Source organism: Echeneis naucrates, chromosome 3 (genome assembly GCF_900963305.1).
Source record: "Echeneis naucrates chromosome 3, fEcheNa1.1, whole genome shotgun sequence".
Taxonomy (NCBI): domain Eukaryota; kingdom Metazoa; phylum Chordata; class Actinopteri; order Carangiformes; family Echeneidae; genus Echeneis; species Echeneis naucrates.
Window position 1 is genome coordinate 7,182,719 of NC_042513.1, and position 12,979 is coordinate 7,195,697.

At 40.9% G+C, this 12,979-nt stretch overlaps 1 protein-coding gene across 1 annotated transcript; it reads left to right on the top strand.

Moving 5' to 3' along the window:
- Nucleotides 1-250: 250 nt before the first annotated feature.
- On the top strand, nt 251-12,724 carry pir (pirin). Its single transcript, XM_029498492.1, has 6 exons — nt 251-373; nt 5,170-5,212; nt 6,187-6,231; nt 7,283-7,376; nt 12,288-12,349; nt 12,472-12,724. Exons 1-6 carry the CDS (start codon nt 251-253, stop codon nt 12,588-12,590), a joined length of 486 nt encoding a protein of 161 aa, XP_029354352.1. The 3' UTR covers nt 12,591-12,724.
- The last annotated feature ends 255 nt before the right edge of the window (nt 12,725-12,979 follow it).

Below are 12,979 nucleotides of genomic sequence, written 5' to 3' on the forward strand. Positions count from 1 at the left end.
TGATTCCCATCTGAAAGCATTTTCACCTCAAGCCAATGATTTATAGTTTAGTGCCATGTTGCTTTAATTTAACTGTACTGTAGTTTCTGACTGGTATTATAGCAGACGGGACTTATATCAAACACATTGTCACATAGGCTGCTGAAATTCCTCCAAGTGTATTTTATTTGAGAAATCTCCTAGTGTGGGTTGAAAGGACTGGGCTACACTCCCAGCATGCCTTTCAGCAGGTGTCTTTGCTCGCACTCACATGACCTTTGAAATCACACAGCTGTGGGGACAGATCACAGGCAGCTCTCTGCAGGTGCAGATGTTCACCTCTGAACCGCAGACTCTGCGCTCAGCACCGCTCTTCCTGTACGGTCCGACCACTGTGAGCACACATGCTTTTTACTACATTAAACAAATTGGTTATGAGCTCATGGCCTAAATAAATGAAAGCTTGAAGGTGGTATTTCACTCAAAAGAAAAAAGGCTTTCACTAATTTATAATAGAGATGTCAGAATAATAAAAAAGATTAACTGAATTATATACTTGTGTTTTAGAGGGGCTCACAGCCCATGAAGACTTCTGTGGTCAATCAGGACAGCTAAAACCCAGAGATCTACAAGTAATGCATTCATTCATTCATCTTCAACCACTTTTCGTTTCCAGGTCGCGGTGGGTGTTGGAGCCAATCCCAGCTCACTGCAAGTAATACACAATCATTTTATTTGATTTATTTGTTTTGAAAAGGAATAGTTTGACAAATGATGCTAATTTGATTTCCTCCCAAGAGCAAAATGCAACCACTGATACCGTCCACATTTGGGGTGTAATTTAGCTTGGCTTCAAGCATTGACTGGAAACACTGGGAGCTCTGACTGTCTACGGATAAAATAATCTGCCTACTTACATGCTGAAACTGTAGTTTCATATTTGTCTCATTGACACTAAAGTGGTATCAACCACTTTGTAAATCCAATATGTGAAACTATTGCTAACTTTGTAATTAGTATAATAAAAATATAATATTATAAAGTGGGTAGACGAGGCATATCTTTTCAGATATTAGATGCATGTAATTGAACGGAGGGCTCACTGAAGAGTAATCCTCTTGAATAAGAAACACTACAGGACAAGACTTTTGGTGCACAACGTCATTACATACGTTTACATATGCATTATAATGTTGTGCACTTACACTAATTGGATATCATGCCCTGTGGGTTGTTTCCTGTGTTTTCAAAGCAGTAAAGTCACATTCACACATGCACACACACAAACACACAGGCTGCTGACTCAGCTTCGGTCTGTAGCAGAGGCTCAGTCACATCAGCTGGATCTGTCCTAACCCACCCCGTGCACCCTCTGTAGCCCCAGACGTCACATGGGAGCTGCAGATGCTCAAACAGACGCCGCCTTCCTGTCCTTTTGGGAAAGCTCAAACATGTTTTCAGATCAAAGCTTGGGTTCATTAAAGGGGACATCACACAAACAGAGACAACAAACTCATTCAGTAAATGACTGAATGAATTCCACATCTGCATATATCCATTCCAGGGAAAATTATTGATTTTGAAATTACATTATATTCAACAAACAATTGTGAGTGAGTTGAAGATAAAACGGTTACCAATAATAACAGTTATTTTATTATATTAGCGTTGTATGATGAGTAATTTAATCTGATTCATTTCATTTTAAGAACCACAGGTATCTTTATTCTCTGGGTTTCTAATCACCCTCAATAGTGTTGTGCATTTTCTATTAATCAGTAGATCCTCCTTGCAGTAAAATTCAAGGCATGCAGCAACAAAAGAAATCCAACCGCATGTTGACCAGATACATTATCAGTGGCCAGCTGCATTAAGGCAAACCTTGAGTGGAAATATCCAACTGGCCTAAAGCAGAAGCTGTTACACTGGACATCCTTTTATCTGGTTTTCTGAATCACCGCCTGAAACTGGCTCCAGGTGCCCTTTTTTTTTTTAAACAACTTCCTATGCTTTATATCTACTCTTTCTGATTTATTTGTTTGGGTTTTTGACTTGGCTTGACTTTGGCTTATGTTCTGCATAACTTGGCTGAACATTATTCATAAGATGCCGTGATTAAGTTTGTGTACTGAGTTATTTCATGCCCGTTGTTTCCTTTTACTTCATTAGTTAATGAAAATTGAATTGTGGGGTGGGCAGCACGGCGGCACAATGGTTAGCGCTTTCACCCTATAATAGGAAGTTTGTGGGTTCAGATCCTGGGCCTAGGGTCTTTCTGTGGGGGACTTATGTTTGGGTTAACTGGTGTTCCTAAACTGTCTTCAGGTCTGAGTGTGAGTGTGAATAGTTGTCTGTCCTTGTGATAGGCTGGTGACCTGAGGTGTATCCTGGATTGGTTCCAACAACCCCCAGAGGATGAATGAATAAATTGTTGTTTTGGTTTTTTTTTGTCTGATTTATCTGAATATATCCCAGTGTGGCAAATTTGACAAAAATCCATCCCTTGTTATTGAAATGTTTCACCCTCAGTGAAAAAGTTCAAAGAAGTAGCACAAGATGAAAAGCCACTGGGTATTTTTTATTATTATTATTTAGTAATAATTCACATTATTTAGTAAATGTGAATGCCGGGATGAAATTTTATGCCACTCCATCTCAGAGATGTTGTGATATCGTAATTCACCCAATATGTAGAAATTTTGACCTGATGGTTACATGAGAGAAAAAACTAGGGGATCACCAAAATGACAACACATCATTTATGTCTGTACAAAATTTCATCATAGTCGCTGACTTAAAGGACATAATGTAACACTGCTTGTGTGGAAGATAAAAAAACACATCTGGTTATCTAAGTAAATGCAAATTCAGGGCAGCATGGCGGCGTAGTGGTTAGTGCTGTCTCCCCACAATAACAAGGTCATGGGTTTGGTTCTGGCCTGGTTCCTTTCTGTGTGGAGTTTGCATGTTCTCCCCATGTCTGTGTGGGTTTCCTCCCACTGTCCAAAGACATGCATGTGTAAGTTAACTGGCAATGTTGAGCATGAGTGACTGTTTGTCCTTGTGTGTCGGCCCTGTGATGGACTGGCGACTCGCCCAATGTGAGCTGGCATTGGCTCCAGTAGCCCTGTGATAAAGATGAGTGAGTGAGCATGTGTGCAGTACAGGTTTTAAATGCGTCTTCTTATCTACCAGTGGATGACTGCTGGACAGTTGTGGTGCATGCAGGGTGGTGATGTCACCTCAGCATCATTAAACCAAGCCACAGTCAGAATTCACAAATTCTTAAGATGAATTTGATGTTTACTGTCCTGGTAGTTGCTGATGTCGTGGAGAGTCTTCCTTAGAAAGATCACTGTGGCAAACAGAAAAAAAAAAAAAGAAACAGAAAACAAGTTAAATAAAGAGTTAAATAAATGGGCAAGAATTCAATTGTGTGCATTTGTGTTTGAGGGAGTGTCTGTTACCAAGTTATTTGACCAGTGAGTGTAAAGGAGTTTGTGTTGGAAAAGAGGAAGCAACAAATGAGAAACAGATTGCCCTGGCCTGTGAGTGTTTCAGTGTGTGATGGGTGTGTGTCTGCGTGTGTATTTGTATTTATGTAATTATATGTGCAGTGTGTTTCAGGAAGTGGTGAATGATGACACAATTAGGTTTAACATTTCAGACTTGCGGTGGAATTACTTTAGTGTTACACCCAAAAGTTTTGGTTTGTACATATCATACACTAATATATTATTTTAAGGTGACCTTGACCCAGATCACCTCTTTTTTGTTGTTGTTGCTGTAAGAAAAAGTTGAACCGCACTTTGAAGTGGTTTGGATAAGAATTAAGTAAACTGACGGGTCACAAAGTGCATTTTATTATAAAGACTGCTGGGAACAGAAGACAGAGGAGACAATATTTAGTTAATGAGGTGGCAGCCTACCTAAATGTAAGAACTCAATAAACGATCAGATAGCTCAAAGCTAATAGCCGCTATTTAGTATTAGCATTTATTAAATAAAAAAAAAAAATCTACTTTAATTTTCAATGTATTGATCACCTCCTGATTGTTTTACTGAAACTGGCTAGGCGGCCAATTTGATACTTTGATACTTGAAGTCCTTGTACTACATCATCAGGAGTTATTGGGCATAGGTAAATGAACAAAAGGGGGGATTTTACCTTGTTTGACTCAGCATAAAAAACAAAAAAAAAAAAATTTAATTATTTTAGCTGTGTATTTGGTTTCTCAACTCCTGAGGGAAATAATTGGCTGATTAGCTGGCATTTCCCAACCTTAGACGACGTTTTTGTCAGTCTGTTTGTCCTTTGGAGCTGAGCAGGTGATTCTATTGTGCGGGCAATGTGCCGTATGTGACTATACCAGAGTTTACAGCAGGTTTATATCTCTGTGTATGTCCCTGTGCATTAGCTAGATGGACTTGTTTGGTGTGTGATGGTGAAAAGAAAAGAAGAAAACGGAAATCTACAGATTTGTTTGCAGTCACCAGTGATCTTGAGATGACAGGACTTTGACCTGACTCTTAGAGTGCATCATCTGCTTTTCTGTTGCCTTCATGTGTAAAAAGCACATTTAGTGGAACTGAGCCAAGTAATTACTGAGAAGTGCCTATAGCTAAATTCATCATACCTTTCAATGAACCTCCTCTTAAGGATTTATTCACGTTTTGTAATTAATTTTGTTTTAATGTGTTTACCTGGCTCAACAAGGGAATATTTCATCATTTCTTTGACTTCTCAGTTTTTCATTTGTATTTCTTCCTTACAGATCTGTGAGCCTGTGAGCTTCTTTCTTTTCTGTAGTTTGCATTCACTGCAGATGTGCAGTGAGCTCATAGATCTGATGTGATAAATGCTACATGACGCACCTGGCGACATGTCTCAATGTCAAAAAATTTTACTATACAAAACAGTTTGAGCTCTAGAGGCAAAACAAAACTAAAAATGCAATTGTATCTCTGTGGGATGATTAACAGGTTGTGGAGCCAGATTGCAGATTTAACGGAACAGCAGTGTAGTTGGCTCTTAAATGAGAATAACAGTCACTAGTGCCACTAATTACTTTTTGTTCTTTTTGTTGTTGTTGTTCTTTTTAAAGCTTTTGCGTGTTAAAGATTGTGCATATTTTCTGACTGTCCTTCAGTTCATTTTATTATTTTGTTGTTGTTGTTTTTTAACAACAGTTGAAGGTTCACAAGGACACCAACTCTGTATTTGGACCCTCAGGTAAGCGCATAGCATTGGGGTGTCTTTACAAAGGAATGGTGGGCAAGCCAGAGTAGTACCAGAGTACTAGAGTGGTCTGTGGTGATGCTTAACCAAAAGCATCTGATTCCAAGGAACTGAATTTATACCTTGTTTTTCCTTTTCTTTACTTCCTTTAATTTCCTGTGCTGGATCGTATTTGTGACATTTGTAACCTTCCGTTTGTCATCATTAGCCAGTGTTTGTGGTATCAGCTCAGATGCTGTGCTCTCTGCGTGTGACAGTTCAACCTGTCATTTTTGTGCAGATTGAACAAATGTAATTGTTTCAGTAACTAGACTTGTTGCTTCGCACCAAAAATGTTCTGGTTTCAGATTTAGGACTTTTCTGTGTGATGTTGTAGCCTCTTTAGTTTCCCTAAATCTAAATCTAAAGCATCTAATACGCTATAGGCCACCCTTGTGATAGGCTGGCAACGTCCCCAGGGTGTACATGCCCTCAAATGATTTCTTCCATTTAGAGTAAGTAAAACGGATCATTTCATCATCAAAATTTATAAAATAGCAATATGAGAGCTTGTAGTGATTCACCTTTAGGGAATTATTCGCTGCGTCCGCAGTTCCTGTTGGTTTTATGGAGCTTTAGTTCCTGCTTATTGTTGAGCTCTCAGCACTCTCACAATGTCAGTTTCAGTCACAATGGCCAGCTCTTTTCAGTGAAAAATTCACAACCTGCTCACCAAATGTTAAAGCAGTTATGAAGCTGAAGAGTTTGATACTGAGTCAGGTATTTACATTTATATGGCGATGTTTGTCTGAATCTAGGGGATAAGCAAGTATTTGCCAACAACTTATCCATATCAGATTCCAACCTGTCAGTAATGTGTTCACAATTTGTTCCTTCAAGTTTAAGAGCAGGGTTTTATCAAATGGTTCGCCAATTTCTTTATTTCACATACTGCACATTTATTATCCAAATATTTCTGTGGTTTACAGGATGGACAACGTTTATCTGCACATTTTCAGGATCCATATATGTTGGTAAGTCATCTAAGAGCAGCTGTGCACCCTTCTTACTTCAGTGCTTAGGGGATTTAAGGTATTCAATTTCCTTGTAGAGCCACGCATTCAATTATATTGTCTGACACTTCAGATAGTAAGAGCAAAGAATGACACAGGACCGGGATGATACACCTGGTTTTCAGTGTGGACTCCCTTCTGTATGTTTTAACACTCCCTCACTTCCCTGCTCTTCCTGCTGCCTTATCTATGCTACAAACATGTGTGATCTCAGTCCAATCACAACCTCCCTTCTGCTTCCAGCCAACAGGCCCATGTGTTCTACTTTAAAGTTTGATGGATTCATACTGTCACTGAAGCTTGATGTCTTCAGACCTCGACTGAAAAATTACAGTACTGCTGGTTATGAAATACAACTGTTAGTTTATACTGTGAAAGCCAGCATTTCCCGCATTCTTTTTTTTTTTTTTTTGGACAAAGACTTGTGATCAGGGACTTCCCCTTGCATGAGAACAAACCCTTTGAGACAGCAAACTAACTTTCACAGACTTAATAGTATCCTTTCACAGAATTTCATTGTGATTTGATTACTCTCCGCCATTAGACTGTAGGATCTCTCTGTCTCTGTGGTTGTAATTGCTGACAGATGATTTGATGACACGAGAAGATGAAAATGGCTGCTAAGATTAAAGAAGTTATGTGATTGTTAAGTCTCCAAGTCTACATGTTGTCCTGCCAAACCAGAACCAGCTGGCTTTTGATGAGTGGGTCGACCGCAAGTGGAAGTGTCAGACTTTCTTAGCATTTAGTGTCAGAAAGACACTAAAGACAAACCAGGTCAAAATGTCTAAAACCTGCAGGCGTCTTTATTATATTATATAATGCTACAGACAACTGAGGTGTTCTGTGATATATCAAACAGGAGCAATTGTTACTAATGACGCATATGATAAATCATTAACAGCAAGAAAAAGGATCTCAGAAGGATAAAATAAATGGTGATAGCAAACAGAAATGGTTTATTGTGTGTGGTTTTTAGTGTTGTCATGCACAGATTTTTCTTTTTTTCAAGGCCCAGATCAGAAGCAACAGAAGGTGGAGCCACCTCACACTGTGGTGTTTGGAGATGGAGACAGTGTCAAAATTCAAAACAATGTGAGAAACAGGTGTGCTCTGCATCAGGCCATCGGCTTCCAAATTAATTTTCCACAATTCTCTTTGGATTATTACGTGTTTATTACGGTAAATGACTTCTATTCTTGGGAACGTGTTGGCATCATTGTCTTCTTATTTGATTTCCTGTTTTTTTTCGTTGTGAGCCCATCCCTTTTTTAACTCTCTTATTCGATTCACTTAATCTTGTCAGGACATAAGATGCCACATAGCCTTTTTATGTGTCTATTTTGGAATTTCTCTGTCCTTTTCACATTAATCTCCTGCTGCCATCAGTAACAGTCTTCAGGAGATATGTTATACAGTGACATTTGTTAATTGGCTGTATTTATTTGATTGCCACATCACAGAGCTGTGGAAACCCCTTTGTCTGCTGCTAATTCTATGGAATGACCTTTCCCAGTTTTTCTTTGGCTTCTTATTTATTTAAATTATCAGTCATTTTTCCTGATTTAAGAATAAATTGACTTGCATCAGGGTGCACAAACACGTGTTTATTGCTCACAAATTAAACAGATTTAATCCACCACTGATTTACACTGACTGGCTGGTGTTGCCCTTCAAAGGGCTATGGTCGCTATTTGGTCCCCTCATTCTCATAGATTATGGTCTTGCTGTCAAATCAAATCAAATCAAATCAAATCAAATCAGATTTATTTGTATAGCGCCAAATCATAACAAAGTTACATCAAGGCACTTTACATATAGAGCAGGTCTAGACCAAACTCTTTATAAATTTATTTAAAGAGACCCAACAGATCCCCCGATGAGCAAGCACTTGGCAACAGTGGCAAGGAAAAACTTCCTTTAAGAGGCAGAAACCTCGAGCAGAACCAGGCTCAGGGGGGGCGGCCATCTGCCTCGACCGGTTGGGTTGAGAGAGAGAAAGAGAGAGAGAGAGAGAGAGAGATAGAGACAGGCAGGCAGGCATTGGAGGGGAGGGGGTGTAGGCAGGAACATGTTGTTGCATGAAGTTCATGGAGTTGAGCTGTAATACAGAATTCATGATATATGGGACCAGCAGGTGTTGCAGGAACATGGGATGGAGATGAGTCACCACCTGCAGGATGAGGACAGGGAGAGAGAGGAGAGGAGCTGGGAGAGACAGAGACTTTGGCAGAACGTGGTTAGTAAATGCAGTATAAATGCTTAGAACTGGGAGAAACTGTTGGTTTTTTTTGTTTAAGAAGGATGGTTTTTATCAGTGCATGCAAGGAGGGAGGGAGAGAGAAAGAGGGAGAGGGGGAGAGAGGGTGACAGGGAGAGACAGAGAGAGAGAGAGATAGAGAGAGAGAGAGAGAGAGAGAGAAGCTCAGTCCTTGCCCCAGCAGCCTATAGGCCTATAGCAGCATACCTAAAGAGTAGAGGACTTTTTAACTGTACGCTCTGTCATACAGGAAAGTTTTAAGCCTGGTCTTGAAAGTTACTAAAGAGTCCGCCCCCCGGACCGATGCTGGGAGTTGGTTCCATAGAAGAGGAGCCTGATAACTGAACGATCTGCCTCCAGATTTACTCTTGGAGACTCTAGGAACCACAAGTAAACCTCCATCTAGAGAGCGGAGTGGCCTGCTAGGACAGTAAGGAACTATGAGCTCTCTGAGATACGATGGAGCTTGGCCATTAAGAGATTTATATGTTAAAAGAAGGATTTTGAATTCTACTCTATATTTTACTGGCAGCCAATGAAGAGCAGCTAACACGGGAGAGATGTGATCTCTTTTCCTAGTTCCTGTTAATATTCCTGCAGCAGCGTTCTGAATTAACTGAAGGCCTTTTAGAGATTTGTTTGGACATCCACATAGTAATGAGTTACAGTAGTCCAGCCTAGAAGTTACAAATGCATGGACAAGTTTTTCTGCATCATCCTGAGAAAGGATGTTTTTGATTTTCCTAATGTTTCTCAGGTGGAAGAAAGCTGCCCGACTAACTTGTTTTATGTGAGGGACAAAGGACATGTCCTGGTCAAAGGTTACTCCAAGGTTTCTTGCAGTGAAGCTGGAAGCCAAAGTAATGCCGTTGTCTAAAAAAAAGCTAATAAAATCATTACTGCTTAGAGCTAAGGGGATCACTGGTTAAACTGAGCTATGGCTCTCTGTCAGCCTGGCTACAGTGCTGAAGAGGAACCTGGGGTTGTTCTTGTTTTCTTCTATGAGTGCTGAGTAATATGCACTGCGGAGAGCTTTTTTATACGTTTTTATCTTTCCAGTGTGAGACTCTTCTGACTTACTGGAACGCCAGTTTCTTTCTAATTTCCTTGATATGTGCTTCAAGGCACGGATTTGGTAACTATACCAGGGAGCCATCCTCCTCAGATTGAATACTTTCTTTTTGAGAGGGGCAGCATCGTCAAGATTCGAACGCAGTGTGGCCATAGTGCTAGTCACAAGGTCATTAACCTGCGTATGGGAGAAATCCTCATTTGAATTTAGATATGGCATTGTTGGGAATGATGACAAAATGTTCTCTTTAAATTTAGCCACAGCAGCTTCAGATAAACATCTTCTATAGCTGAATTTATTCCTCAATGCTGTGGAGCCCATTAAAGTAAATTCAAATGTAATAAGGTAATGGTCAGACAGGAGAGAATTTTGGGGAAGAATTGTTAGCTTGTCAATTCAATGCCATAAGTTAGAACAAGATCAAGGATATGATTGTAAAAATGAGTGGGTTCATTCACATGCTGGGAAAAGCATGATTTTATCTGTACTAAGTACTAATTCTGATATAAACTCAAAAAACTCTAATAGGAATTCTGAGTACGGACCAGGTGGACGGTATACTGTAACTAACAGAACTGGTTTTTCACCTTTCCAGTCTGAGTGGGAAAGACTAAGAGTGAGGCTTTCAAAAGACCTGCAGCCAGATTTTGGTCTGGGGTTGATTAATAGGCTTGACTGAAATATTGCAGCCACCCCCCCTCCTCGACCTGTGGTACTAGGGATATGAAAGTTAACATGAGTTGGGGGTGTAGCTTCATTAATGCTAACATACTCATCCTGCTGCAGCCACGTTTCAGTTATACAAAATAAATCAATATGGTGATCATCTATGAGATCGTTAACTAGTAGAGATTTTTATGATAATGATCAAGTCCACATTTGATCGCAGTGTTATTTGAGACTGAATTTGTGGCTGTTTTAATTTCAGTCAGGTTTTTGTTTTTAGCTCCTCTTCTGTTTAATTTGGGTTTATTAACTTTTCTAAATTTAGGTGGTCGGGGGACAGACACGGTTTCTATAGACCTTAAACATAGACAGAGACTCTATTCTATTCTCGGCAGGTGACCGCTCTGACTGAGGCGCAGAGGAGCGTGTTAAACTGCGGCTCTGCCTCCTGGTCTCGACCCGGGATTGTCAGGGTTTTCGATTTCTAATAAAATCGGCCATATTTCTAGAAATGAGAGCGGCCCCCGTCCACGGTGGGATGGACACCATCTCCCCCAGAAAGACTTCCAGTTATCTATGTAGCCCACGTTGTTTTCGGGACACCACCTCGACAGCCAGCGGTTAAATGACGTCATGCGGCTGTACATGTCATCACTGGTCCGATTGGGGAGGGGGCCGGAGAAAACTACAGTGTCCGACATCGTTTCAGCAAAAGTACACACCGATTCCACATTAATTTTCGTGACTTCAGACTGGCGAAGTCGGGTGTCGTTAGTGCCGACGTAAATAACAATATTAGCATATTTACGTTTACCCTTAGCCAGCAGTTTCAGATAAGACTGGATGTCGCCTGCTCTGGCCCCCGGGATACACTTCACTATGGCCCCCGGGATACACTTCACTATGGCCGCCGGTGTCGCTAACTTCACGTTCCTCAGAATAGAATCACCTTCACTAGAGTCGGCTTTTCAGCGGGTGTGCAGCTGAGGGGAGAACCTGTTGGAAAGGTTAACTGGTCGGTGGTGAACCGGGGGCTGCTGCCTGCGACTATGCCTCTTGTCTCGGACAGTCACCCAGCCGCCCTGACTAGATCCCGGCTGCTCGGGAGCCACTGGGGGGGAGGAAACTATCTTAGCTGCCGTATGAGCTCGTCTAGGTCGGCCCGCACTGGCTACAGGGGGAGGCTAACTACACTAGCATAAGTTGGGCTAGCTAAAGTGCGGAGCCGGGATTCTAACTCATTAATCTTCGCCTCCATTTCTACCATCATCCTACATCTATGACAAGAGGTGCTATCATAAAAGGAGGCAGAAGAATAACTACACAACCTTTGGAGAAAGGGGAGATATTGACTTCTAAAACCTAGTGTTGGTGTGAAAATAATTTTCTGCCTGATTACTCGAGTGAATTAGGAAATAATAGCAGAAGAACAGTGGAAACAACACACGACATGACAGAGCACAACCGCCAGTGACCGGAAATGACGCAACACGCTTACCGCTGTCTCTCTTTATGAGTTCAATCATAAAGGAAATCTTTTCGTTTGTGTATCAAAAATATCCTGTTTGTTCTGGGAGATAACAAACTGTATATAACCTAAAGGAGTTTCTTTCTTTCACCATCATGCACCCAGAAAGGTTTGTCTTGAGATGTTGGAGGAGGGTCCCCATCCTCCAGTTTGGAACCATCCACCCTGGACAGGTCACCAGTCCATCGGAGGGGTAACACACAGAGACAGACAGAGACCAACAACCACTCACACACACACAGAACTGCAGATAATTTAGAGTCACCAGTTAACCCAAACATGATGTCTTTGGACGGTGGGAGGAAACCGCAGTACCGTAGTACCAAACTCAGCACAGAAAGGCCCGAGGCCAGGAAGCAAACTCGCAATCTTCTCCTCATTGTGGGGTGACAGCAATAACCACTACACTGCCGTGCTGCCCCTGGTTTATTTATTCAGTCCAGTTCACACACAGGCAAAGATGATAGTAATGCCTTGTATTTTTTTCTCAGGACTTTGGAGTTTCCCATTTTCTGTCGATTACTGGAGAACCAATCAATCAGCCAGCAACATGGTATGTGTCGCTGTCACTGAAAAAAAGAAGTTCATATATTTCAGAAGTCACAAATGGAATCCAATCAGTGCCACCAATAAAATAATTTTCACTGTGTTTCAAATGTTCTGTTTTCCCTTCAGGTCCATTTGTAATGACCACAGAAGAAGAGGTTGAACAGGCTATAAGAGACTACCAAAGGGGCCAAAATGGCTTTCAAAGGGCCATAAACTGGAGATCCAAGATCAGAGTTTCTTCTTAAACACTATGATTTACTATTTCCCTGGTGAAAGCAATTCCTTTATTTGTTTCAGAATCATATTTCTAGAGATATTCATTCGTGGTTAGTAACCAAAAAGTGAAGGTTAAAAAGATTTGAGAACATTAGTGGTAATTGTGCAGAATATATGCTGTATATGTGGCTTTGCAGCATGTTTTTTTTTTTTTTTTTTGGGGTGGGGGGGGGGTGGGGTTATATGCATAAGTGCATCATGTGGGAGTGAATGACATGCTCTAGTTTTAGCGCAGCAGTAGCTTCCCCCTCCACCTTGTAAAGTCTGCTCTCCACTTCCCTTGTTTAGTTTCAGTTTTATAAATACCTGTAGTAGAGCTGTTCTGACATTCAAAAAGTTGCTTGTACACATTGTCATG

Coding starts and splice junctions, on each gene's coding strand:
- pir (XM_029498492.1), top strand. CDS start 251: ATGACCTTTGAAATCACACAGCTGTGGGGACAGATCACAGGCAGCTCT. Junction 5,213..6,186: donor CTCTGTATTTGGACCCTCAG/GTAAGCGCATAG, acceptor TGTGGTTTACAG/GATGGACAACGTTTATCTGC. Junction 6,232..7,282: donor TTCAGGATCCATATATGTTG/GTAAGTCATCTA, acceptor CTTTTTTTCAAG/GCCCAGATCAGAAGCAACAG.